General features: G+C 44.4%; 4 protein-coding genes and 1 long non-coding RNA gene across 5 annotated transcripts; 3 read left to right on the forward strand and 2 right to left on the reverse strand.

Moving 5' to 3' along the window:
• Positions 1-348: 348 nt before the first annotated feature.
• On the reverse strand, positions 349-4,408 carry LOC306926164 (mitochondrial adenyl nucleotide antiporter SLC25A24-like; the record flags this gene model as incomplete). The annotated part of the gene is made up of 3 exons (XM_079505427.1): positions 349-1,084; positions 3,643-3,793; positions 4,235-4,408. The coding sequence occupies 3 exons, from the start codon at positions 4,406-4,408 to the stop codon at positions 903-905; spliced, it is 507 nt and encodes a 168-aa protein (XP_079361553.1). The 3' UTR covers positions 349-902.
• A 1,653-nt stretch (positions 4,409-6,061) lies between these two features.
• On the forward strand, positions 6,062-9,263 carry LOC306926165 (transmembrane 4 L6 family member 4-like; the record flags this gene model as incomplete). Its single annotated transcript, XM_079505428.1, has 4 exons — positions 6,062-6,245; positions 7,632-7,752; positions 8,406-8,586; positions 8,914-9,263. 4 exons carry the CDS (start codon positions 6,062-6,064, stop codon positions 8,929-8,931), a joined length of 504 nt encoding a protein of 167 aa, XP_079361554.1. The 3' UTR covers positions 8,932-9,263.
• Positions 9,264-9,977: 714 nt separating this feature from the next.
• LOC306926708 lies at positions 9,978-11,270 on the forward strand. The gene is made up of 3 exons (XR_013790422.1): positions 9,978-10,082; positions 10,815-10,864; positions 11,013-11,270. It is a non-coding gene; the product is annotated as an uncharacterized lncRNA (long non-coding RNA).
• A 6,234-nt stretch (positions 11,271-17,504) lies between these two features.
• LOC306926166 (transmembrane protein 69-like) lies at positions 17,505-18,289 on the forward strand (the record flags this gene model as incomplete). The annotated part of the gene is made up of 1 exon (XM_079505429.1): positions 17,505-18,289. A coding segment is annotated over one exon (561 nt), but the record flags the coding sequence as incomplete, so codon positions are not given.
• A 1,672-nt stretch (positions 18,290-19,961) lies between these two features.
• Positions 19,962-24,036, reverse strand: LOC306926167 (mitochondrial adenyl nucleotide antiporter SLC25A24-like; the record flags this gene model as incomplete). Its single annotated transcript, XM_079505430.1, has 3 exons — positions 19,962-20,697; positions 23,270-23,420; positions 23,863-24,036. 3 exons carry the CDS (start codon positions 24,034-24,036, stop codon positions 20,516-20,518), a joined length of 507 nt encoding a protein of 168 aa, XP_079361556.1. The 3' UTR covers positions 19,962-20,515.
• Positions 24,037-27,364: the final 3,328 nt, after the last annotated feature.

Raw genomic sequence — 27,364 nt, forward strand, 5'->3', positions numbered from 1 at the left:
TTAAAGTCTCCAGTTGCAAAACAAGCTTTCATCAATTCAGTATCGAGTTTCTGTATCACTCATCTGATGGGCAGTGGGCACCACTAACAAAATAAAAATCCAGCTACACAAAATGCCAAGTCGATCACAAGTTTGCCAGTAAATGCTTAAGACACCCAACCCTAAACAAGGAAATCTAATTGTTTTCTCCTTGATTTGCATTAACTAGAAATGTAATGCTAGGAGGAAAATAAAGGTAACAAAATGCAAGATGCGTCTACTGTATGTCACACCATTTACAGGCACACACCGATATCAGAGCAATGGTAGGTAAAATCACATAATACACACACACACACACTTGTAATAAAATACTGTTTTAATGTAAACACAAATATTTAGTGAACACAATTTGGAACGAAAGGCAAATGGGATGGTGGGGGACGTCCACAGATATCTGACAACATAAATCTCAAGGCACATAAGAAAAGTGCAAAATATTTTCTAATTCTCTTCACAACAAAGGAAGCCCATCTTTTTAACCGGCGGCACTCAAGTGTAATCCAATCATGAAAGATCACAGGCCTCTCTGTTACACATTAAACATGATGACATTCAAAGTGTGAATACAATATTGCACTTTCTTCAGATGTAGATCTATGAATATATGAAACAACTCCCATAGGGAGTTAATTACTAGGACCCCGTTTATGAATATCTTTGGTAGACTGTATAGATCTGGAGGGAAATCAGACATTTAACATCTTGACGTTGGCTGTTTCCTGTGAAGTAAACTGGATATCAGATGTAGGGAGGAGGGATCTGTTTGCTTGTGGCTTGTTCCCCATCCGTTGACAGACTGAGCAAAGTAGGTGCCATGTGAATATGGCCACTTGCACAGTCATCATGGATTACTCTGCCTCTTACTTTTGAATGCCCAGGCTAGATCTCATGTTTTCATACACCACATAGCTAATGCTGACCGCTGGTATGACCTTCATGAAGTTGGGCAGGATGCCGCGGTAGAGTCCAAAGAACCCCTCCTTTTCTACAATCTTCTTCACCATCGTGGTCATGTTCACTTGCTCTGAGCCCTCAATAGATGCTGAGAAGGTAAGGAGTCAAAAGGTTAATGAACATACACGACAAACTGTCCAGATCTGAGGTAAATTCAGACTCATTCAATTAAAATATATGCAATTGAAGTACTTTTGTCCCACACCACTTACTGTCACAGTGAATTCAACTTTGTGTAATTGATATATGTTTTTAAATAACACAGGTGTTGAAAACTAGCACTCGCGATAATACACCAAGGCTTACAGTGTAAGCAATGCATCTACAAATTGTACAATTGTGCAATGTGATGTCCATATCAAATAAATAAACATTGCTATGGAAAAACAGGGAGACCCCTGAATTGAACAAACACTATAGTAGTCCGGCAGCAGACAGGCTTCTTTTGTTTAAAGTGGGAAATGTGGTATATAGTATTTTTTATTGGCCTAAAATATTGTCTATATACACATACATTCACGAATCCACTTGCTGACCGGCTGTTAGTATTGGGCAATCTTTTTAATAGGGGTTTCTTGTGACCCTACCATTAACATCCTATGGCTGGCAAAAATGTCAAATTTTCCTTTTGCTTTAAGTAGCATGTGACATGTCAAACTAGTTTTTCATGATTCTAAATCCATTCCAAGCATTCGTTTTGCACAAAATACACTCCTAGGCCTAAAAGCAGCCATAGCCACTTGCCCAAATGTGCCCAAAATGTGTATTTTGTGCAAAACTAATGCTCGGAATGGAATGGTCACATGCTACTTAAAGCAAAAGGAAAGTTTGACATTTTTGCCTGCCATAGTAGGATGTTAATGGTAGGGTCACAAGAAACCCCTATAAAAGAAAAATCCCAATACTTCCAGCCGGTCAGCAAGTGGATTCATGGATGTATGTATATAGACAATATTTTAGGCCAATAAAAAAAGACTATACCAAATTTCCCACCCGTCCACCTCGGCTGCCGGACTATAGTATAGATCAGGGTTACCCAATTAACTTTCCTCAAGGGCCATATTTTGACTAGGGTACCAGGCTGGGGGCAGAGTCCGCACGCACGAGGTCTTGCCCTGAAAATTCATTTTCAGGGCAAGACCCCATTTGAAAAGGATGCCCAGTTTGACATGCATATGCTACTGACCCCCATTTAATGCCATTTATATCTGGGACCTTCCAGGGGCCACAAGGGGGCGCTCCGCGGGCCACCTATTGGGGAACCCTGGTATAGATTGTTCAATAACGGGGTTCTCCGTGTTTCTCCAACACTTTAACAGAAAATATATTTCCAGATCGGAAGACCAATTTTATCCACTAGAAGAGAGAACCCATACAGCAAGGTTACCCAATTCATTTTCCTCAAGGGCCATATTTTGACTAGGGTACCAGGCTGGGGGCCGAGTCCGCACGCACAAGGTCTTGCCCTGAAAATTCATTTTCAGGGCAAGACCCCATTTGAAAAGGATGCCCAGTTTGACATGCATAGGCTACTGACCCCCATTTAATGCCATTTATATCTGGGACCTTCCAGGGGCCACAAGGGGGCGCTCCGCAGGCCACCTATTGGGGAACCCTGGTATAGATTGTTCAATAACGGGGTTCTCCGTGTTTCTCCAACACTTTAACAGAAAATATATTTCCAGATCGGAAGACCAATTTTATCCACTAGAAGAGAGAACCCATACAGCATAGAACAAGAGAAAAGAAAACAGAATTGGAACTATAACATTTAAGCTGAAACATTCTTTGTTGGGTTCTCTCTCCTGATTGGCTGAAATTTGCAACCCACCTGAAAATTTATTTTATGAAACGGAGATAGAGCTGCCTAGTCTGTTGCACTCGCTTGAAACTCCCAATGCAAAGCATTGTTTTTAAAACTAGTGTAGTTCACAAATCAACATCATTAGAAAATGACAAAGTTAGATAAAATGTGGAAGACATTTCTTTCCACTATGTCCCATTCGAAGTGCATTGCCTTAAATGTAACAAGCATCACTATTCAAAAGAAAGGAAACTTGGAGAGACACTTTGGAACAGCACAATAGTGCGTTTATCAGGATGGCATTATAGCGAAAGAGAAACTATTAACAACTAGAGCAGTGCCTGGCCTACTTGGAACGATGCAAGTTAGAAATGCATGCTCCACCCAGTTATAATGTCTGCGTCCCTTTTATGGCCATATATGGAGTTCTTCACAGGCATGCCCAAATATGGAGTCTATGCAGATGTCAGAACCACATTGTGATGTCAGAACAGGCCAGCTCCATATATGGTGATATAGGGGTGATCAGGTGTGATTAATTGGCTAATTTGGGCCGGACAGAGGCCTTTTGGTCCGACCGACTCAAAGCCGGGAACTGCAGTCCCTGTGGTGGAACGCGTGTGTCCAATTTGAAGTCGGTGGGGCGAACAGTTCTCGAGTTAGAAATAAATAATTACCATCAGAATATAGAGCTTTAACATTTTAACAAAAAATGTAAACAAAAAAATAACAAAGCACCTTTAATGTTGTACCTTTTACTTATAATCCAATATGACAGACCATTCAAATTGTAAACCGCATAGAAAGAACCCCAAGGTATCAGCCTGTGGTGGATGTCTTACCTGCAGCTTGCATCCTGGTGCGGATCAGAGCGAGAGGGTAGCTGGCCAGTTGGCCACAAGTGCTGGAGATGGTACCACAGGCCAGCAGCACCATAATCCCAGGGTTGCATGTGTCTTTGGCATAGCGGGACAGCCAGGCATTTTTTAAGCTCTAGAGATGGTAGGCAGAAAGACTTTTGGGAAATCAGATTATGCCCAAGTTATAGTAGTTGCAAGCCATATATACAGAATCAGTTGGAGAAATCAAAACTATAATACATGTGTAGGTGTGCGCACGTGCATGCGTGTGTTTACACAATATATAGTGTAACTACTATATCAATGAATTTATAAACATGAATGTATTAATGTTAAGACAAGTCTCTTGTTTTGTTTGTTTGTATGTTTCTGCTATTTGTTTTCCAATCTGTAACTTACTGGTTAAACATTCTTGAAATGCTTGTATGCCAAAAATCATAAACAGATGTTTTTAAAAAAAAAGAAAAGACAAGGCTATGTTTTTTCTGGCTGTGAGTACGCACACAATACAGCAATATACAGTCTAACTACTTGTCATATATTTTATAATGTAGTATCCTTAGACATTGTGTACCTCATACACTGCCAGATCTATCCCAGCATATGGAATAATGCCTATAATATTTGGAATGTAGCCTTTGTAGAATGCCTTCACGCCTTCTTTCTTGAGGATTTTCTTTCCACAGTCAAACATTCCAGTGTACTGTCCAGTCTTCCCCAGAGTCAGCCTGGTTTTCATCACCTGCATAGACAAAAGATCATCATCACTGAGTATTTCTACTGTAGTTCTTCAGCCGGATTTATACTTGGATGTACAATGGTGTCGTGTGCTGAAAATAGAAGATCTATCTTTTCGGTGCACGATATCAGCATACGATGGTGTATAAATTATGCATTCTGGTTCCATGCAGGCATGGAAGAGCCTGCTCAGGGACTACAGATGAAATTTAGCCTATGGCTAACACTGGCCCATTTACATGGATTTGAAAAATGAGGTGTTGATTAATGTACATTGTCCCTGTTAAATAAATAAATAAATAAAAATAAATTAATAAATGGTCCGCCAATCCCCACTTCTGCATTGGTGCATTGAAGCGCCCAACCCCAGTTCTTAGGCGGTTTAGTGTGGTCCATTGCTGGCGAGGTAGGTCATCTCCAGCTATGGCACCAGCTCCTGGTTCCCAGATGTACCGGTGCATGCGGGAGGGCCCGGCTGACTCCCACTCCTGCTTCCACGCTGCTGCAAGCCATGCATCTCTGGAGATGTCCTCAGGGATGGAGTTGAGCATCTCCTGTGCTGCCCTGTTGTAGGGGTGACGAGACCTGAGTCTGCTTGGAGGCGCTGGAGTTGTGGTGGTGCCATGCAGGATGTGCCAGTCCTGCTTTTGGGCTTTCCTGGCCAGGACGAGGGTGGCAGCCTCCCGTCGGAGGCCGGCCGGCTAATGCTGACCGCTGGTATGACCTTCATGAAGTTGGGCAGGATGCCGCGGTAGAGTCCAAAGAACCCCTCCTTTTCTACAATCTTCTTCACCATCGTGGTCATGTTCACTTGCTCTGAGCCCTCAATAGATGCTGAGAAGGTAAGGAGTCAAAAGGTTAATGAACATACACGACAAACTGTCCAGATCTGAGGTAAATTCAGACTCATTAAATTAAAATATATGCAATTGAAGTACTTTTGTCCCACACCACTTACTGTCACAGTGAATTCAACTTTGTGTAATTGATATATTTTTTTAAATAACACAGGTGTTGAAAACTAGCACTCGCGATAATACACCAAGGCTTACAGTGTAAGCAATGCATCTACAAATTGTACAATTGTGCAATGTGATGTCCATATCAAATAAATAAACATTGCTATGGAAAAACAGGGAGTGTTAGTTCTCCTTTAACCTTCTTAGTTTAGCTGAAAACCAAATGAGTTGTCCTTTAAACTATTTACTTAAATAAACACAAAATGAGCTTGTTACCCTTTAAACGTCTTAAACCTTTGTGAAAACAAAATTAATTATTTTAACCCTTTATCATGAAATACAAAAATGACTTAATTATGCCTTTAAACCCTTTAGTTTGGTAAAACACAAAATTGCAATCTTAATGCAAACACCTTTATATAAACCTTTAAACTCTGTTCACTTGCTTAAGTGAGTCATTTAAATTCTTCTTATACTATCCAGCAATGTAACAACTGCAAATACCAGCTCATTAGAAAGATCCCAAAAACGTGTAGGCTAAGCTCAATATGCAAGGTTAATAGATCTGAGTCCTTGTTGCAATTTCCAAGTTTAACCGCTTCCCACACCACCTTTAACTTGAGGATTGTGGTAGGGAACTTCTTGGCTGTCACTCGAAACGTTGCTCTTTCGACACAGTCTATCGCCGTTGCTTTGCACTGGCTATGCCGAGTTGCCGACACCTACTTTGTGGGCTTTGCGTATCTGAAGGCTGGATCCTCTTGCGTTGTCACCCGCGGAGGTTGTCGTCTCTCCTACCCGCGTTGAGCAGTCGAGTTGGCGTCTCTCCTACCCGCGTTGAGCAGTCGAGTTCTCACTGTAGCTCTTCTCCCAACATTGACGACACAGGTCGGTTCTTTATAAACGGGCATTTATTTCGGGCATTCTTCTCATCCCTCAGTTGTTCCATCCATGCCGTGAGAACTATGTTCACACAAAAATACACATAAATCAATCAACAAAGTGCATCATAATACATAATATTGATTAAACAAATGAAAATACCAAACATGTAGAAATGCGCGATGCGCAGGTGAACGTGTCACATACAACACAACATCAAAGACTAATCTAAAATACCTCGTTGGCCGCTTGTTGTGAAAAGAGGTTCTTGAATCTTGAGTTGCTTAAAGTTCTTATAATGTCCTTTGACAGTCTGCTTTGGCTTCAGACGTCTTTCTTACTTTAACAGTTTGTGACACACTAAACTGCAAGTGTGCTGCTGCTTCCTTCATGCAGACCAGTGTCCGAGTGAGTGAGACAAAGTTTGTACCACCTGCCTGCAATGCCAGGCAATCATGCATCAATCAGTCAATCAAACATGGTCCAGTGTTGCTACTGACAGACAGGGAACTTGGTTCTGCCTCAAAGTTATCATCACATCATGTTTACATTCTTAACCTCATATGAAATCAATTATGAACCACATATTTATTGTATGCATCATGAAATTATTATGAATTATGCTTTATGAACTTATGACCATGAATTGTTGTATTTTAGTCCTTTTAAAGTAAGCATTTTAATAGCAGCAGTTACACTCTCTCTCTCTCTCTCTCACTCACACACACACACACACACACACACACACACACACACACACACCATCTTAGTGGCTCTAGTCTGTGTCCCCTCTGACATCTCTGTCTTTCAGTTACACTCACTCTGAGTTGGTATCGCCAAAATAATCTCAGCACATCCCCAAAAACAACTTTTTTACCAGCTGCTGTGTAAGCACAGCTGGTCTATGTTCTCTCTGCTTGGCTTTCACGCCCACTCGACCTATCCTTCTCAATGGCTGCTGTATTGACTACCTATCGTCCTGATTAGCTGCCTCGTCTCTAGGCAACCAGACACTTTTTGCCTCTAGCCGACCTTTCAGCCAATGGGATAGCATGCAGCCAGCAACAACCCACTAGTGTGTGTGTGTGTGTGTGTGTGTGTGTGTGTGTGTGTGTGTGTGTGTGACTGTGTGTGTGTGCAGCTGGTAAAATATGACATTTTGGGCTTGTTTTTTTTTGTCCTTCAAGAGTTCAAATGCAGGATTGTTTAATTGACTGACTTTCATGAGTAAAAGTTATCTTCTTCCCGTTTCTTCCTCGATCCTCATCTGTGTGTTCCTCTCTGTCACTTTCTCAACCTTGCTCTCTGTTCTTGTGTTTTACCGTTCTTTCCATTCCACCCACTTCCCTGCTGGTCTCTGTCTCCAGATGCTGAGCTCCATACTGTTTGCAGGTGTGGGTGTTTTGGGGGCAGGTTACTCTGTCATAATATCTGCCGTGGCTATCAACAAGGGACCAAAGTGTAACATTAATGCTACCACTCACGATGACTGGATCTACCCTTTCGTTGACAGGTGAGAGCTTTTTTCTTTTTTTTGTGAGAGCAGCCGTAGCTGAGTCCGTAGAGAGGCCATCTGGGAATCGGTATTTCGCTGGTTAGATCCTTGGCCCACCCACTTTGTGTCAAAGTGCCTCTGAGCAAGACACTCTCATCAGATCCACCTGAGCTAATTTCCTCTACCTCTACGGGGGTCAGAAAACTCCTTTCAAATCTGTATTTGATTTCCCCTTTACATTGTTTAAGATATTTTTGGGGCTTTTTGCCTTTATTGATAGATATACAGGAAACAGGGAGATAGATGGGGGGGAAGACATGCAGCAAATGTCGTCGGGATCGGGACTCGAACCTGCGACACACTGTCAGGCTGGATTACCAGCCTGGGTGCCTGGACTGCTAGGCCGACCCGGGCCTCCCCTTTACATTGTTAATAAGAATTGATTGATTGATTGATTGAATACTTTATTAATAGTTTGCAAAAAAGGGTACAGTGGTACATATGTATACAAAAGGTGCTAAAAGGATAACCCAAAAAAGTACAAATTGCATTGAGGTCCTGTGTATTCAATTCATCGAGACATTTAAAGACAAACAATAAGTATGTTGGTGTATAGTTGCTGTTGTGTTGGGAAACACCAACCATCCTGTCTTCTTGCTCTCTTTTTCCAGTAACTACCTATCTGACCACATCATTTGGTCAAAGTGTGTCGAACCAGTTGGTGTGGTGTCCTGGCATCTGTCTTTGTTCGCCGTACTGCTGGTCATGGGTTTGAGCCAGATGGTGCTATGTGCCGTCCAGGTGATAAACGGCCTGCTGGGAGCCCTGTGTGGGGACTGCTGCGGTGCAGGGGTCAGTATAATTTAGATTTACTTTAAATTATGTCCAAGCTTAGGTTGATTTGGTTTTATTTTTATCATGACAAAATGTATTTGGCACACCTTGAATGATGTTGAATGATGGCTGTGTTTAATATCAGTGAAGATAGTGACACATAATTAAGAAAATTTAAATATGATCTATCACTTGATTTTTAATACATTTGGGATGTAAAGTAATCCAAAATGCACTTAAAATAATCCAATGACACCCTTGGATTTGTTTTCTGTGAAAATAGCCGGTTATCACTTCTATTTTGAAAGTAATTTTTCAAAGCTGTCCATATTTTGTGTCTTTTAGAGTCCTGATGCAGCCTGAGCAATTCCTTCTACCACATGTTGGAAGGCTGGAGCTACTGTACATTTCGTCTTCCATTTATCCTGAAGTTAATTAGAAGATGGGACTTATTCCTCCTGCATCTCTTCTGTCCAAATATGTCTGTTGCAGTTAGCAAAGATTTATATGTTTTCTCATATGTATGCAGTAATACAATTTTAGATTGTACACATCAATTCACTGTATCTGACATTGTATATTTAATGATATGGTCTGGTTTGGGGTAATTGAATTAGGCTTTAAGTAGCACTAGCATGTGACAAACTATGGGTTATTCTGATTCTGAACCCATTCCAAGCATTATTTTTGCATGAAAAACACCCCTTGTGCTAAATTCAGCCATAGCCACTTGCCCAAATGTGATCATCTCATCACATTTGTGAAGACGGCTATGGCCGAGCATCTCTTGAGTCTGACCCAGGCCAGAGTTATAGGCCTATAAGGTCTGACCGCCCAAGTTAGTATGTACTAGTGTTGCATTACTGCCCCCTCGTGGACATTTGTGGATACTACACCAGTAGTATTCACAACAGTTCGTTGAATGCATTTTGCTCAATATTTACAATAGATTCACTGACTCACAGACAGTGCCAAACAAACAGCCAAGTAAACTATTACAGTATCTCTTATCATTTTCATTTAAAGCAAACAAGTAAAACTGTTTTTGGAGAAAGATCTGAAGGTACGTGTTCATTTGCATGTCCATGTCTACTCAACTCTAAATAAAATGTAACTTTGATTTGAGACGTGTGTCGTATGCTGTGTTGTTTACACTTTACAGTAGCAAAGCGATATGCGCATTAACAAGTCCATGATTCACTATGTCACTATTCACTATTCACTATGAGTAGCAGTAGCTACAAAATAAACTACATGTTTGATTGAATACTTACTGTATTACCAGTTTGTAAATTGTAACATAGTACAGCAGTGGTATTATACTGCTAAAGGAATTGGGGCTCTATGTGGAACGTTCCTTCAAGATTAAAGTTCCGAGCCCGCCCCGGATGACATTCATTGCGTACACGTTTACAGTTACAGACGGTATCCTAGCTTCAGGTTGACCCTGAAGAAAAATAGAAAATTACAAATGATCACGTTTTATGAGTGGTCCAACGTGACTTGAAAGTAAGGTAAGATTCAGAATATCACTTTGTGTTTGTTTGTTTTAGCAGACTATTTCTGTAATCTCCGTCCGATCGAGTCCGTCTCTTCAGTGCTGCAGCACTGACTTGAAGTTGCAAATATTTCTCCTTCTTTGTTGCTTCTAGATAAAACAACATAGATATATCATATATGGGATCCTTGCCGGATAAGAGTTGCCCTGGTCCGGTGCGTTAGAGAGACTCGCTAACGCACTGGACCAGGGCTAGGATAAAATATGCTTGGGAATTATACTGTGGTATTTGAGAGGGGATGCATACACACACACACACACACACACACACACACACACACACACACACACACGTCTTTTGGTCTGTATAATGTATAATAAGAGCACTGTTTACCTATAATATGCTGTTTTCACTGTTGCTACACTTAAAATGTAAAAGTGTGATGTGAACCCATACATAGCTAGTAGTAGTTATGTATTTGGCAATGGCATACACACTGAGGTATGAAGTTTTTTTAAGTAAAATAAAAACACTGTTAAATTAAACTGCAATTAAAATGTTGCCTGTCATTTTATAATGGATGATTTACTTAAACGTCTGGGTTTCCGAGGCTACTGGAGTGGGCATGACCTTTGGGCAAGTAGAAGTTAGAAGAACATGACCTGTACTTGCCCGACGGGCAAGTGCCTCTGAGACCTTAGTGTCAACCCCTGAATGTGACATGTACGTGTTTACCTGTTTCCACAGATAAAATGCTTTCTGCTATAGTTAGAAGAAATGCTTTGACTGCTCCCAAGGTACGTGTGTTTAGCTCAGTTAAATGCTTGGATCATTCTAGGGCATGTTTAATCTTAGGCAACAAAATGTACATTTTCAGAATATCTTTTGTAAAGATGTTACCTGTCAAGTCATTAATTAAGTGTGTGTGTGTGTGTGTGTGTTTAGGTATGGAGGGCCAGTCCTCAACAAATGTCCTGGATACCTGCCTTGGAAAGAATTCCTGATGGTGTATCTAGTTCCCTGGCGCTCTGTTGGGCTTCATCAGCCAAACTTCCCTCTAGGATTAATGATGCTGGTTTAAAGACTCATAGTTTGGCTCTTATCAGTTTATTGAGGCCTTCACCCTTCCAGAGCATCCAGACTCGTGCTGCTCCTGGTTCAGTGAGGCCTTCACCCTTCCAGAGCATCCAGACTCATGCTGCTCCTGGTTGTATTATATAGAAATTTCACGAAATACCTTTCGTTTATGGGTAGGTTTCCTTCAAAACCTAGCTGCAGAACATTATTTTATGTACTCCCAGGACAGAAAATTCTAGAATTTTCGCTGTCCTGGGCTCTAAGGGTGACGTAGGAAGCCACGCCTATCCCGTATAGATACCTGCGTGGCTACGTCAGCCCTCATTCAACTTTTCTTCTGCTAAGCTGCGAGAACGAACTTTAACATTCCAGTGTGTGCAGGGTAATATATCTCGCAAACTCGGCCGAGAGATTAATTCTTTAGGACCGTGAGATCTCTGGCACACTCTCGAAGCAAACAGAAGGATACTTCTCGAGAAAAAAAGCCGAACTTCGACACAAGTGAGTTCTAGGCAACTTGTTGCTACGCTAGCCTGTCGGAAAAACAGCTCGCGCCTCTTTTTCTCTCTCGCTAAAGCTAGCGTTTGTTAGCTTAAAGCTATCGATAGTTAGCTTAGCGCTACTAGGCAGATACGCCTGTGGTCTACTATTACACGCCACGAGGAAGATAAACCTGTGGCTGTTAAGCACTCGGACTCCTCTCTCTACAAGCAACCATGTCGCTGACGAGGGAGACCCAGCCCGGGGAAAGACGCCATCGAGGACAGCCGGTGCCCGCCGACTGTCAAGAAGGCCCCAAACAAAAGACGTGCTCCACCTGGGGATGCGGGAACACGATGTCGGGCAAAGACGGGCATGACGAGTGCATGTATTGTCTCGGCCTCACCCACACCCGTGAGTCCATGGAGGAAATCGGTCCCGTTTGCCTCCATTGTGAGAAAATGGACGACGACGTCCTAAACAACAGGCTCGGACGTGTCCAAAGGTATTATGACAACTTTGCCGCCCACGGACTCCGAGAGAGGAGCCCCACTCCTCCCCCGCGACGAGCTCGCATACAAGTCCCGCCAAAGGGGCTTTGGCCCCGCGTCACCACCGGAGAGGGACAACGAGCTACCCCGAGACAGAGGCTCGACTACTCGGGCAACAGAGCCCCAACCGGAGCCTCTTCTTCAAGAGCAGCACCTGCCGGCGCTAGCCGAGACAGGTACGCTACTTCAGCCTCTGCAACCAGGGCTCACGAGGCCACTGATTACGAGGCTCATGGCGCGAGGCCAAGGGATACCTTCGCACCGCGCCGCTCTTCCCCAGCTCCACGTGCTCGACAACACGTCGTGCAGGCCACCATTGAGTGCCCGCCCAGACATACAGCTAGACGCAGACAGCCTGCCGTTGCACCCAGCTATATGGTGGACCGCCTGGACCCTTCCCCAGACCGCGCAATGTCTCCCGGTGGGGAGCATTGGACTACCAGGGAGGAAGGGGAGCTTCGTGATGACGAGCTCCCTTCCTTCCAGGAGCAACTCCAGGACTACCACGTCCTGGACGAGGCCTACGCGGACGAGCGAGATGGCCATGATGACCTCTCCCCCGGGGACTACGTCAGCACCACTCGTCGCCCCTTCGACGACCTGGATGCCATGGACATACAGGAGCACCAGCAAGCCAGGGCTCCTGTCCCCCCGCCTCCTGTACCCCCCATGGATGACTCCAATATTTACGAGATATACAGGAAGGCTAGTGCACGTTGTAACCACACATGGCCTAAGTCAACTGTCAAGGTACTACCATGGGAAGGCAGGACTGATGAGTCCGCCCCCCCCCCTGCACCTAGAAGACAGAAGCTCCCTATGGCACAGGGCTTCGAGGAGGCCATGATGCACGCCTGGGACGAACCCCTCCTGAAGGTGGATTTTCCCAAGGCCAGCGCCAAGGGGCCCAACGACATTGGCAGTATGCACACATGTCCTTCGTGGCGAAGGCCCTCAATGCAGGAGCACTCCTCCAGGGTTCCATGAAGAGCCTCCTCATTGAGATGGGACAGAAGTCCATTAAAGTCCAGCTAGCGGAACTGCCAGAAGACCTGGCCGAGTTACGCCGCCTGAATCACGAGATGGCCACCCTCCAGAGGGACTCCACTCTCCACAACGCCAAGGCAATGGCATGTTCCATCCTCCAGGAGAGATGGCGTTGGGTCGATCAGACCAGCGCCATCTCCCTGGAGACAAAGAAAGAGTTTGTGGCTGGAAATATCCACCCAGACAGTATGTTTAAGGACGCTCTGGCCAAGATGTCAGAGACCATCCAACAGCTCGAGTCCTCCACCAAGACGATGAAGGCGCTCGAACCGCTGGCCAACCAGGCCGCCCCGGTAGGCCGCCCCAAGGCTAAGAAGGCACCCTGGAAGGCCAAGACCGATGACAAACCCAGGTCCCAGGACCGGAGCGGAGATAGACAGCGACAGCCTGCAGGCCGAGGCAGAGCAGACCGCCGCACCTCTCCGCCGCCCTACAAGGCCAGGAGCGCTCCCAGAGGCCGAGGCCAGGGGAAGCGCAAATGACCTGCCCGGGCCGGGTCATCTTCCCCACCACACTCAGAGTTCAAGGCCAGAGGTGGGGATCACAGATCTCACCTCAGAGCCTGCGCTGAAGCGCTTAAGGGGGCCTGTACACAGTGCTGTGAGCACCGTTGTACAGACCCCGAAAATTGTTATGTGCAATTCACATGTGTATGTTTTTCCACGTTGTTCAATAAAGAAAACAAAAAAACAAAAAACACAAAAAACAATAAAACCAACTCTGAAGGGCATAGGCCCAGTGGGAAAGATAACCCACACTGTGACAGCGGCCAAAAACTCCACGCCAATTTTTTCCAAACTCAATACCGAAAAAATTCACTAGAGGGAGACATTTCACACAAAGTAAGTCTTCCCCTAGGCAGGCCATGCACCACGCTGACAAGCACAGGGAACCCTTTGTCACGTCATCTGTCACAATGGCGGATATCCGGGGCTTCCCCGTGGATAATCCGTACAATTCAGACAGGATACAGGCTACAGTTCGCCTCGAAACCGCCCACTTCCAGGAAAATTATTTTCTCAGAAGCGAGCGGGCAAAAGGCCGCCATTCTGCAAGAGGAAATCAATTCATTAATGCAGAAAGGCGCCATCACAGAGGTGGCCCTCGACCAATCAATGAACGGTTTTTACTCCCGCTATTTCTTGGTAAAGAAAAAGGGGGGCGGACTCCGTCCCATTCTAGACCTGAGGGCATTGAATCGTCACTTAAAAAAGCTGCGATTCAAAATGCTTACTCCACCAGTCCTCCTACGCCTAATTCGCGAAGGGGACTGGTTTACGTCAATAGACCTGCAAGACGCATATTTCCACATTCCGATTTACCCGCCGCACAGAAAATTTCTGCGCTTCGGGTTCAGAGGAAAAGTGTACGAGTACACAGTCCTTCCCTTCGGAATGTCACTGAGTCCCAGAGTCTTCATAAAGTGCACCGCGGCAGCTATCGCTCCGCTCCGACAGCAAGGGATCCGTCTCGCTACATACGTAGACGACTGGATCCTACTTGCAGACTCTCCACGAGAAGCACTGTCGCACACACATCGTGTGCTCAGCCACCTCGACTCGCTTGGGTTTATAATAAACCACGAGAAGAGCATGCTTATGCCAACACAGTCAATAGACTTTATAGGCATAACACTGAACTCAATCTCTTACACGGCCCGCCTGAGCCAAGAGAGAATAGACGCAACACTGCAGTGCGTGGCGTCATTCAAAAGGGGACGCTCGATTCCTTTTCATGCATGCCTCCGGATGGCGGGGTTAATGGCCTCTGCGGTCTATTTAATCCGCCTAGCAAGGCTACATATGAGACCTTTCCAACGATGGATAGGCTCTCTACATGTACCAATGCACCGTCGGCACCAGAAGGTAACAGTAACATCACAATGCATACTAGCCCTTCAATGGTGGTCAGACAGGAAAACCCTCTCAGAGGGCGTCCCCATGGGAAAGCCTCTGATCAGGAAAGTCATCACTACAGACGCCAGCATGACAGGCTGGGGAGCCACGATGGAAGGACTCACAGCCAGAGGTTTATGGTTGGGGCCACTACGTGCCCTTCACATAAATTACTTAGAGCTCATGGCAGTCTTCCTCGCCCTGAAACACTTCGAGCAGCGCATCCTGGGTTGCCATGTCCTAGTCAGGACAGACAACACCACGGCCATGTGCTACATCAACAGACAAGGTGGACTCAGGTCCCCTCGTCTTCATCAACTGGCTCAGAAACTGATCCTGTGGTGCAACACACGCGTCCTCTCAATAGTAGCGTGTCACGTCCCAGGTCTTCTGAACACAGGGGCAGACCTGCTGTCCAGAGGACCTCTCCGCTACTCAGACTGGTCACTACACCCTCATGCAGTGGCCCAGGTCTGGAGCAGGTTTGGGAAATCCAAGGTGGATCTCTTTGCCACAGAGGAGAACACGAAGTGTCCCCTCTTCTTCGCAATCAGGGGACCATCAACGTTGGGGCTAGACGCTCTGTCACACCAATGGCCCAAAACCCTTCTCTACGCCTTTCCCCCGCTATCCCTCATCAGCCCCACTCTGGACAGAGTGAGGACTCAGGGTCTGAAGGTGCTCCTAATAGCCCCGTCGTGGGGGGTCTGGAGGTCGGAAATAACCCCTCTCCTCTACGACCAGCCGTGGAGAATTCCCCTTCGAGCGGATCTCCTCTCTCAAGCGAGGGGGGAGATCTTCCACCCTCACCCCCAGGACCTAGACCTATGGGTCTGGCCCGTCAAAGGGTGATGTTGACTGCCGTGGGTCTACCTCCGAACGTAATCGAAACGATTCAGAAAGGCAGAGCCCAGTCAACAAGGGACCGTTACGACACAGCCTGGCGCGTCTTCGAGCATTGGTGCTCACGAAGACCAGACCAAACAGTCCCTTACCAGGCCTCAGTGATCGACGTCCTGTCATTCCTGCAGGAGCTCCTAGACAGTGGTCTAGGCCTCTCCTCAGTCAAGATCCATTTGGCGGCAATCTCTGCCTGCCACCCAGGCTTTGATAACCAGACGGTGTGGAAGCACCCGCTGGTAAAACAATTCATGAAGGGTGTACGCAGGGAACATAGGACATGCAGATCCCTCGTTCCCTCGTGGGATTTGTCCCTGGTTCTAAAGGCTCTGGCTACAGCACCCTTTGAACCACTACAAACCGTGAGCCTCAAGCTCCTAACCCTGAAGGTGGCTCTCCTGATCGCACTCACGACAGCAAAAAGGGTCAGCGACCTACATGCGCTCTCGATCTCTCCAGACTGCATGAGGTTCGATGAGGGGTCGACCAAGGTCACCCTAAAGGCAAACCCCGCCTTCATTCCCAAAAATGCTCTCTCAGTGTGTGTGCCAGTGAACCTACAGGCTTTCCATCCCCCGCCGTTCTCCTCTGACGAAGACAGCAGGCTTAATTGCCTCTGCCCAGTCAGAGCTTTACGCATATACGCGGATAGACTGGCTCCCTTCAGACAAGGAAGCCAACTCTTTGTGTCCTGGGGTGCCAGGACCAAAGGAAAGCCCGTCACGAAGGTCACTATCTCTAACTGGATAGTGGAAGCCATCCGTCTGGCCTACACTAGCCAAGGCGTGGATTCCCCTCAAGCCCTGAGGGCCCACTCCACAAGAGGTGTGGCAGCTTCCTGGGCACTCTACAAGGGTGTCTCCATTCAGGAAGTCTGCACAGCAGCAAGCTGGTCTACACCCTCGACTTTCGCCACATACTATAACCTAGATGTGGCAGCGCCTTCGCTAGCGCACGCGGTCTTGGGGGCCGCTGCTCAGTAAAGCATCAGGGCAGCATAGCGCTGCCTCCTGCTCTCCACAAGGACTAGGTTCTGGACCCAAAAGGGTCCGAGCCCCTCCCAAAAGGTTTACCTGGGACCCACTGGAAGTTCAGGTCACGGGAGTTCATAAAGTCCCATAAACGAAAGGTATTTCGTGAAATTTCTATATAATACAACGTTAAAGGTTACTTTAGTAACCACGGTTGTATATATAAATTGAACGAAATACCTTTCGTGGAACGCCCTTCTGTTCTCTAAAGCAGAAGAAAAGTTCCGAATGAGGGCTGACGTAGCCACGCAGGTATCTATACGGGATAGGCGTGGCTTCCTACGTCACCCTTAGAGCCCAGGACAGCGAAAATTCTAGAATTTTCTGTCCTGGGAGTACATAAAATAATGTTCTGCAGCTAGGTTTTGAAGGAAACCTACCCATAAACGAAAGGTATTTCGTTCAATTTATATATACAACCGTGGTTACTAAAGTAACCTTTAACGTTCAGTGAGGACACAGCCTTTCCACACTTCCGCAGTGTGGTGGAAGAAACGGCAGCAGCCAGAGCCTCCGCCCAGAGAGCTTGATCTTCTGCGTTATGACATGAGGGACATCTGGAAGAGCCCCAAACCAGCAATGTATCTGGGGCTCGCTGGGCTCATCCCCTTCATCGCCGCTCCTCTAATAATGGCCTCGACGGAGATCTACCTCCCGCAGTTGGCTTACGCACAGGTAGCGTATGGAGCGTCCATCCTTTCCTTCCTGGGCGGAGCACGCTGGGGATTTGCGCTTCCAGAGGGCAGCCCAGCGAAACCTGATTGGATTAACTTGGCCAATAGCGTGGTTCCTCCACTGCTGGCCTGGGTGGCTATGCTGCTCAGTGACAGTATCAGTCCAGCAATCATCACCGTAATCATGGGACTTGGAATTAGCTTACACTACGACCTCTCTCTGCTGCCAACGTACCCCAGTTGGTTCAAAGCATTGCACTCCATACTTACCATTGTGGCTTCTTTCTCCCTGATTAGCACACTTCTACTGAGTGGAATTTACCCAGAGAAGACTATTTTCTGAATTAGGCCATTTGTGCTCTTCGAAATGTACATTTTATAAGGGTGAAAGGGTGTGAACTTTGCGGTTGACTGTCAGACTCCAGTTGAAGATATTTGACAAACTATTTCTCCCACATCATATAAATGAACTGGAAATGTGAAGTTGGTGCCATTGAATCTGCCATGGAATCTGAATTAGAACAAGAAACCCTGATTAATACAATATAAACAATTATCCTTCTTTTCCCCCCTGGCTTCTCGATTTTATTGGCCTGAACATCTAGTATTGTAACTGAGCACATCCTTGTCATACGTGACAACGGTTCTTTTAATAGGACAAGAACAGGCATTACATAAGATCTTAATAGGAGTAATCAGTGCTTACGGTGTTAACTGCCTATCGTGAGATAGAGCTTCAACATAAGCTTGTACATGATGAATACATCACAGGATATGAGATCTACTCAAATCAAGCTATTATCATTTCTTTTTTGCAATATACATGTAATTGAGCAGTAATTATTCCAGTTTTGTCTTCTCTTGAGTAACAAAACAAAAGTAATGTGAAGTTTAACTACTGGTAACATTTTACATGTAAGGAAAAGGATGAATTCAGGAGAATATTTTGGATAGGCCCATCCCACATTATAAACTTGGGTTTCTGAGTGACTGAGATGCAAGCCTGAAGCCAAGGAGAAAGAATGTAGTTATTCAATAGCACTGTACTATTTTGCAAACTGTTAAGTAATCAATCAATCTTGTAGCTACTGAAATGTGCACGTCAATTTGAACAATGCTAAATCTGAAATGACGCGCTTTGGATAAAAGCGCTATATAAATGCACCATTTACAAACCAATCTAAGTGAATAATTATCAGTCAAATAAGTGTTGGGTCAGCTACATGTAGCTTAACTTGCCCAACACTGGTTTTAATTATTTATTTTATGTTTTGTCCCCAGTAACGGCCACGCTACACCAGGCTTTGTTTGTGTGTTGAATTTAGGTCCAGTCCTATTTTAAAAAACGCACACGCGGGCCGCGCGTTTAGGGTAAACGCGCGGCCCGCGTTTTTTAAAATAGGACGACCTAAATTCAACGCACAAACGCGCGCGTTTTGTGCGCGAAAAGCCTGGTGTAGCGTGGCCGTCAGATTTGAGGCTTGAATACCTGCAGGTGTATAGTGGAGTAAGCAATAGGTCTATTTAAGTTCATTAAATAGGCCTATTAGCTATAATGCATTGTTATCTGCAGTGTTGGGCAAGTTAAGCTACATGTAGCTGACCCAAGACTGCAAAACAGTGAATCATACCCAATACTTATAGGCCTATTAACTTTAATAGAGCGATTGCTTACTCCACTATACGTACAGGTATTCAAGCCTCAATTCTTACTGGGAAAAAATAAATAAATTAAAACCAGTGTTGGGCATTCTGATGGGCAAGTTAAGCAACATGTAGCTGACCCAACACTAAGTGCTCCAATGTAATTTCCTATTTTATGTCAGAACATGCATCAATAGCAATTTGTTGATAAATGTAACAGCACAAGCAGGATAAAAAAAAAAGCACTTTAAAGTCTCCAGTTGCAAAACAAGCTTTCATCAATTCAGTATCGAGTTTCTGTATCACTCATCTGATGGGCAGTGGGCACCACTAACAAAATAAAAATCCAGCTACACAAAATGCCAAGTCGATCACAAGTTTGCCAGTAAATGCTTAAGACACCCAACCCTAAACAAGGAAATGGAAGTCTAATTGTTTTCTCCTTGATTTGCATTAACTAGAAATGTAATGCTAGGAGGAAAATAAAGGTAACAAAATGCAAGATACTGTATGTCACACCATTTACAGGCACACACCGATATCAGAGCAATGGTAGGTAAAATCACATAATACACACACACACACACTTGTAATAAAATACTGTTTTAATGTAAACACAAATATTTAGTGAACACAATTTGGAACGAAAGGCAAATGGGATGGTGGGGGACGTCCACAGATATCTGACAACATAAATCTCAAGGCACATAAGAAAAGTGCAAAATATTTTCTAATTCTCTTCACAACAAAGGAAGCCCATCTTTTTAACCGGCGGCACTCAAGTGTAATCCAATCATGAAAGATCACAGGCCTCTCTGTTACACATTAAACATGATGACATTCAAAGTGTGAATACAATATTGCACTTTCTTCAGATGTAGATCTATGAATATATGAAACAACTCCCATAGGGAGTTAATTACTAGGACCCCGTTTATGAATATCTTTGGTAGACTGTATAGATCTGGAGGGAAATCAGACATTTAACATCTTGACGTTGGCTGTTTCCTGTGAAGTAAACTGGATATCAGATGTAGGGAGGAGGGATCTGTTTGCTTGTGGCTTGTTCCCCATCCGTTGACAGACTGAGCAAAGTAGGTGCCATGTGAATATGGCCACTTGCACAGTCATCATGGATTACTCTGCCTCTTACTTTTGAATGCCCAGGCTAGATCTCATGTTTTCATACACCACATAGCTAATGCTGACCGCTGGTATGACCTTCATGAAGTTGGGCAGGATGCCGCGGTAGAGTCCAAAGAACCCCTCCTTTTCTACAATCTTCTTCACCATCGTGGTCATGTTCACTTGCTCTGAGCCCTCAATAGATGCTGAGAAGGTAAGGAGTCAAAAGGTTAATGAACATACACGACAAACTGTCCAGATCTGAGGTAAATTCAGACTCATTAAATTAAAATATATGCAATTGAAGTACTTTTGTCCCACACCACTTACTGTCACAGTGAATTCAACTTTGTGTAATTGATATATGTTTTTAAATAACACAGGTGTTGAAAACTAGCACTCGCGATAATACACCAAGGCTTACAGTGTAAGCAATGCATCTACAAATTGTACAATTGTGCAATGTGATGTCCATATCAAATAAATAAACATTGCTATGGAAAAACAGGGAGACCCCTGAATTGAACAAACACTATAGTAGTCCGGCAGCAGACAGGCTTCTTTTGTTTAAAGTGGGAAATGTGGTATATAGTATTTTTTATTGGCCTAAAATATTGTCTATATACACATACATTCACGAATCCACTTGCTGACCGGCTGTTAGTATTGGGCAATCTTTTTAATAGGGGTTTCTTGTGACCCTACCATTAACATCCTATGGCTGGCAAAAATGTCAAATTTTCCTTTTGCTTTAAGTAGCATGTGACATGTCAAACTAGTTTTTCATGATTCTAAATCCATTCCAAGCATTAGTTTTGCACAAAATACACTCCTAGGCCTAAAAGCAGCCATAGCCACTTGCCCAAATGTGCCCAAAATGTGTATTTTGTGCAAAACTAATGCTCGGAATGGAATGGTCACATGCTACTTAAAGCAAAAGGAAAGTTTGACATTTTTGCCTGCCATAGTAGGATGTTAATGGTAGGGTCACAAGAAACCCCTATAAAAGAAAAATCCCAATACTTCCAGCCGGTCAGCAAGTGGATTCATGGATGTATGTATATAGACAATATTTTAGGCCAATAAAAAAAAGACTATACCAAATTTCCCACCCGTCCACCTCGGCTGCCGGACTATAGTATAGATCAGGGTTACCCAATTAACTTTCCTCAAGGGCCATATTTTGACTAGGGTACCAGGCTGGGGGCAGAGTCCGCACGCACGAGGTCTTGCCCTGAAAATTCATTTTCAGGGCAAGACCCCATTTGAAAAGGATGCCCAGTTTGACATGCATATGCTACTGACCCCCATTTAATGCCATTTATATCTGGGACCTTCCAGGGGCCACAAGGGGGCGCTCAGCGGGCCACCTATTGGGGAACCCTGGTATAGATTGTTCAATAACGGGGTTCTCCGTGTTTCTCCAACACTTTAACAGAAAATATATTTCCAGATCGGAAGACCAATTTTATCCACTAGAAGAGAGAACCCATACAGCAAGGTTACCCAATTCATTTTCCTCAAGGGCCATATTTTGACTAGGGTACCAGGCTGGGGGCCGAGTCCGCACGCACAAGGTCTTGCCCTGAAAATTCATTTTCAGGGCAAGACCCCATTTGAAAAGGATGCCCAGTTTGACATGCATAGGCTACTGACCCCCATTTAATGCCATTTATATCTGGGACCTTCCAGGGGCCACAAGGGGGCGCTCCGCAGGCCACCTATTGGGGAACCCTGGTATAGATTGTTCAATAACGGGGTTCTCCGTGTTTCTCCAACACTTTAACAGAAAATATATTTCCAGATCGGAAGACCAATTTTATCCACTAGAAGAGAGAACCCATACAGCATAGAACAAGAGAAAAGAAAACAGAATTGGAACTATAACATTTAAGCTGAAACATTCTTTGTTGGGTTCTCTCTCCTGATTGGCTGAAATTTGCAACCCACCTGAAAATTTATTTTATGAAACGGAGATAGAGCTGCCTAGTCTGTTGCACTCGCTTGAAACTCCCAATGCAAAGCATTGTTTTTAAAACTAGTGTAGTTCACAAATCAACATCATTAGAAAATGACAAAGTTAGATAAAATGTGGAAGACATTTCTTTCCACTATGTCCCATTCGAAGTGCATTGCCTTAAATGTAACAAGCATCACTATTCAAAAGAAAGGAAACTTGGAGAGACACTTTGGAACAGCACAATAGTGCGTTTATCAGGATGGCATTATAGCGAAAGAGAAACTATTAACAACTAGAGCAGTGCCTGGCCTACTTGGAACGATGCAAGTTAGAAATGCATGCTCCACCCAGTTATAATGTCTGCGTCCCTTTTATGGCCATATATGGAGTTCTTCACAGGCATGCCCAAATATGGAGTCTATGCAGATGTCAGAACCACATTGTGATGTCAGAACAGGCCAGCTCCATATATGGTGATATAGGGGTGATCAGGTGTGATTAATTGGCTAATTTGGGCCCTGTCCAGAGGCTGGACAGAGGCCTTTTGGTCCGACCGACTCAAAGCCGGGAACTGCAGTCCCTGTGGTGGAACGCGTGTGTCCAATTTGAAGTCGGTGGGGCGAACAGTTCTCGAGTTAGAAATAAATAATTACCATCAGAATATAGAGCTTTAACATTTTAACAAAAAATGTAAACAAAAAAATAACAAAGCACCTTTAATGTTGTACCTTTTACTTATAATCCAATATGACAGACCATTCAAATTGTAAACCGCATAGAAAGAACCCCAAGGTATCAGCCTGTGGTGGATGTCTTACCTGCAGCTTGCATCCTGGTGCGGATCAGAGCGAGAGGGTAGCTGGCCAGTTGGCCACAAGTGCTGGAGATGGTACCACAGGCCAGCAGCACCATAATCCCAGGGTTGCATGTGTCTTTGGCATAGCGGGACAGCCAGGCATTTTTTAAGCTCTAGAGATGGTAGGCAGAAAGAATTTTGGGAAATCAGATTATGCCCAAGTTATAGTAGTTGCAAGCCATATATACAGAATCAGTTGGAGAAATCAAAACTATAATACATGTGTAGGTGTGCGCACGTGCATGCGTGTGTTTACACAATATATAGTGTAACTACTATATCAATGAATTTATAAACATGAATGTATTAATGTTAAGACAAGTCTCTTGTTTTGTTTGTTTGTATGTTTCTGCTATTTGTTTTCCAATCTGTAACTTACTGGTTAAACATTCTTGAAATGCTTGTATGCCAAAAATCATAAACAGATGTTTTTAAAAAAAAAAGAAAAGACAAGGCTATGTTTTTTCTGGCTGCGAGTACGCACACAATACAGCAATATACAGTCTAACTACTTGTCATATATTTTATAATGTAGTATCCTTAGACATTGTGTACCTCATACACTGCCAGATCTATCCCAGCATATGGAATAATGCCTATAATATTTGGAATGTAGCCTTTGTAGAATGCCTTCACGCCTTCTTTCTTGAGGATTTTCTTTCCACAGTCAAACATTCCAGTGTACTGTCCAGTCTTCCCCAGAGTCAGCCTGGTTTTCATCACCTGCATAGACAAAAGATCATCATCACTGAGTATTTCTACTGTAGTTCTTCAGCCGGATTTATACTTGGATGTACAATGGTGTCGTGTGCTGAAAATAGAAGATCTATCTTTTCGGTGCACGATATCAGCATACGATGGTGTATAAATTATGCATTCTGGTTCCATGCAGGCATGGAAGAGCCTGCTCAGGGACTACAGATGAAATTTAGCCTATGGCTAACACTGGCCCATTTACATGGATTTGAAAAATGACGTGTTGATTAATGTACATTGTCCCTGTTAAATAAATAAATAAAAATAAATAAATAAATGGTCCGCCAATCCCCACTTCTGCATTGGTGCATTGAAGCGCCCAACCCCAGTTCTTAGGCGGTTTAGTGTGGTCCATTGCTGGCGAGGTAGGTCATCTCCAGCTATGGCACCAGCTCCTGGTTCCCAGATGTACCGGTGCATGCGGGAGGGCCCGGCTGACTCCCACTCCTGCTTCCACGCTGCTGCAAGCCATGCATCTCTGGAGATGTCCTCAGGGATGGAGTTGAGCATCTCCTGTGCTGCCCTGTTGTAGGGGTGACGAGACCTGAGTCTGCTTGGAGGCGCTGGAGTTGTGGTGGTGCCATGCAGGATGTGCCAGTCCTGCTTTTGGGCTTTCCTGGCCAGGACGAGGGTGGCAGCCTCCCGTCGGAGGCCGGCCGGCTAATGCTGACCGCTGGCCAGTTGGCCACAAGTGCTGGAGATGGTACCACAGGCCAGCAGCACCATAATCCCAGGGTTGCATGTGTCTTTGGCATAGCGGGACAGCCAGGCATTTTTTAAGCTCTAGAGATGGTAGGCAGAAAGAATTTTGGGAAATCAGATTATGCCCAAGTTATAGTAGTTTCAAGCCATATATACAGAATCAGTTGGAGAAATCAAAACTATAATACATGTGTAGGTGTGCGCACGTGCATGCGTGTGTTTACACAATATATAGTGTAACTACTATATCAATGAATTTATAAACATGAATGTATTAATGTTAAGACAAGTCTCTTGTTTTGTTTGTTTGTATGTTTCTGCTATTTGTTTTCCAATCTGTAACTTACTGGTTAAACATTCTTGAAATGCTTGTATGCCAAAAATCATAAACAGATGTTTTTAAAAAAAAAGAAAAGACAAGGCTATGTTTTTTCTGGCTGCGAGTACGCACACAATACAGCAATATACAGTCTAACTACTTGTCATATATTTTATAATGTAGTATCCTTAGACATTGTGTACCTCATACACTGCCAGATCTATCCCAGCATATGGAATAATGCCTATAATATTTGGAATGTAGCCTTTGTAGAATGCCTTCACGCCTTCTTTCTTGAGGATTTTCTTTCCACAGTCAAACATTCCAGTGTACTGTCCAGTCTTCCCCAGAGTCAGCCTGGTTTTCATCACCTGCATAGACAAAAGATCATCATCACTGAGTATTTCTACTGTAGTTCTTCAGCCGGATTTATACTTGGATGTACAATGGTGTCGTGTGCTGAAAATAGAAGATCTATCTTTTCGGTGCACGATATCAGCATACGATGGTGTATAAATTATGCATTCTGGTTCCATGCAGGCATGGAAGAGCCTGCTCAGGGACTACAGATGAAATTTAGCCTATGGCTAACACTGGCCCATTTACATGGATTTGAAAAATGACGTGTTGATTAATGTACATTGTCCCTGTTAAATAAATAAATAAATTAAAATAAATTAATAAATGGTCCGCCAATCCCCACTTCTGCATTGGTGCATTGAAGCGCCCAACCCCAGTTCTTAGGCGGTTTAGTGTGGTCCATTGCTGGCGAGGTAGGTCATCTCCAGCTATGGCACCAGCTCCTGGTTCCCAGATGTACCGGTGCATGCGGGAGGGCCCGGCTGACTCCCACTCCTGCTTCCACGCTGCTGCAAGCCATGCATCTCTGGAGATGTCCTCAGGGATGGAGTTGAGCATCTCCTGTGCTGCCCTGTTGTAGGGGTGACGAGACCTGAGTCTGCTTGGAGGCGCTGGAGTTGTGGTGGTGCCATGCAGGATGTGCCAGTCCTGCTTTTGGGCTTTCCTGGCCAGGACGAGGGTGGCAGCCTCCCGTCGGAGGCCGGCCGGCTAATGCTGACCGCTGGCCAGTTGGCCACAAGTGCTGGAGATGGTACCACAGGCCAGCAGCACCATAATCCCAGGGTTGCATGTGTCTTTGGCATAGCGGGACAGCCAGGCATTTTTTAAGCTCTAGAGATGGTAGGCAGAAAGAATTTTGGGAAATCAGATTATGCCCAAGTTATAGTAGTTGCAAGCCATATATACAGAATCAGTTGGAGAAATCAAAACTATAATACATGTGTAGGTGTGCGCACGTGCATGCGTGTGTTTACACAATATATAGTGTAACTACTATATCAATGAATTTATAAACATGAATGTATTAATGTTAAGACAAGTCTCTTGTTTTGTTTGTTTGTATGTTTCTGCTATTTGTTTTCCAATCTGTAACTTACTGGTTAAACATTCTTGAAATGCTTGTATGCCAAAAATCATAAACAGATGTTTTTAAAAAAAAAGAAAAGACAAGGCTATGTTTTTTCTGGCTGCGAGTACGCACACAATACAGCAATATACAGTCTAACTACTTGTCATATATTTTATAATGTAGTATCCTTAGACATTGTGTACCTCATACACTGCCAGATCTATCCCAGCATATGGAATAATGCCTATAATATTTGGAATGTAGCCTTTGTAGAATGCCTTCACGCCTTCTTTCTTGAGGATTTTCTTTCCACAGTCAAACATTCCAGTGTACTGTCCAGTCTTCCCCAGAGTCAGCCTGGTTTTCATCACCTGCATAGACAAAAGATCATCATCACTGAGTATTTCTACTGTAGTTCTTCAGCCGGATTTATACTTGGATGTACAATGGTGTCGTGTGCTGAAAATAGAAGATCTATCTTTTCGGTGCACGATATCAGCATACGATGGTGTATAAATTATGCATTCTGGTTCCATGCAGGCATGGAAGAGCCTGCTCAGGGACTACAGATGAAATTTAGCCTATGGCTAACACTGGCCCATTTACATGGATTTGAAAAATGACGTGTTGATTAATGTACATTGTCCCTGTTAAATAAATAAATAAATAAAAATAAATTAATAAATGGTCCGCCAATCCCCACTTCTGCATTGGTGCATTGAAGCGCCCAACCCCAGTTCTTAGGCGGTTTAGTGTGGTCCATTGCTGGCGAGGTAGGTCATCTCCAGCTATGGCACCAGCTCCTGGTTCCCAGATGTACCGGTGCATGCGGGAGGGCCCGGCTGACTCCC

This window comes from Electrona antarctica (assembly GCF_951216825.1).
Source record: "Electrona antarctica genome assembly, chromosome: 7".
In the NCBI taxonomy this organism is placed as follows: domain Eukaryota; kingdom Metazoa; phylum Chordata; class Actinopteri; order Myctophiformes; family Myctophidae; genus Electrona; species Electrona antarctica.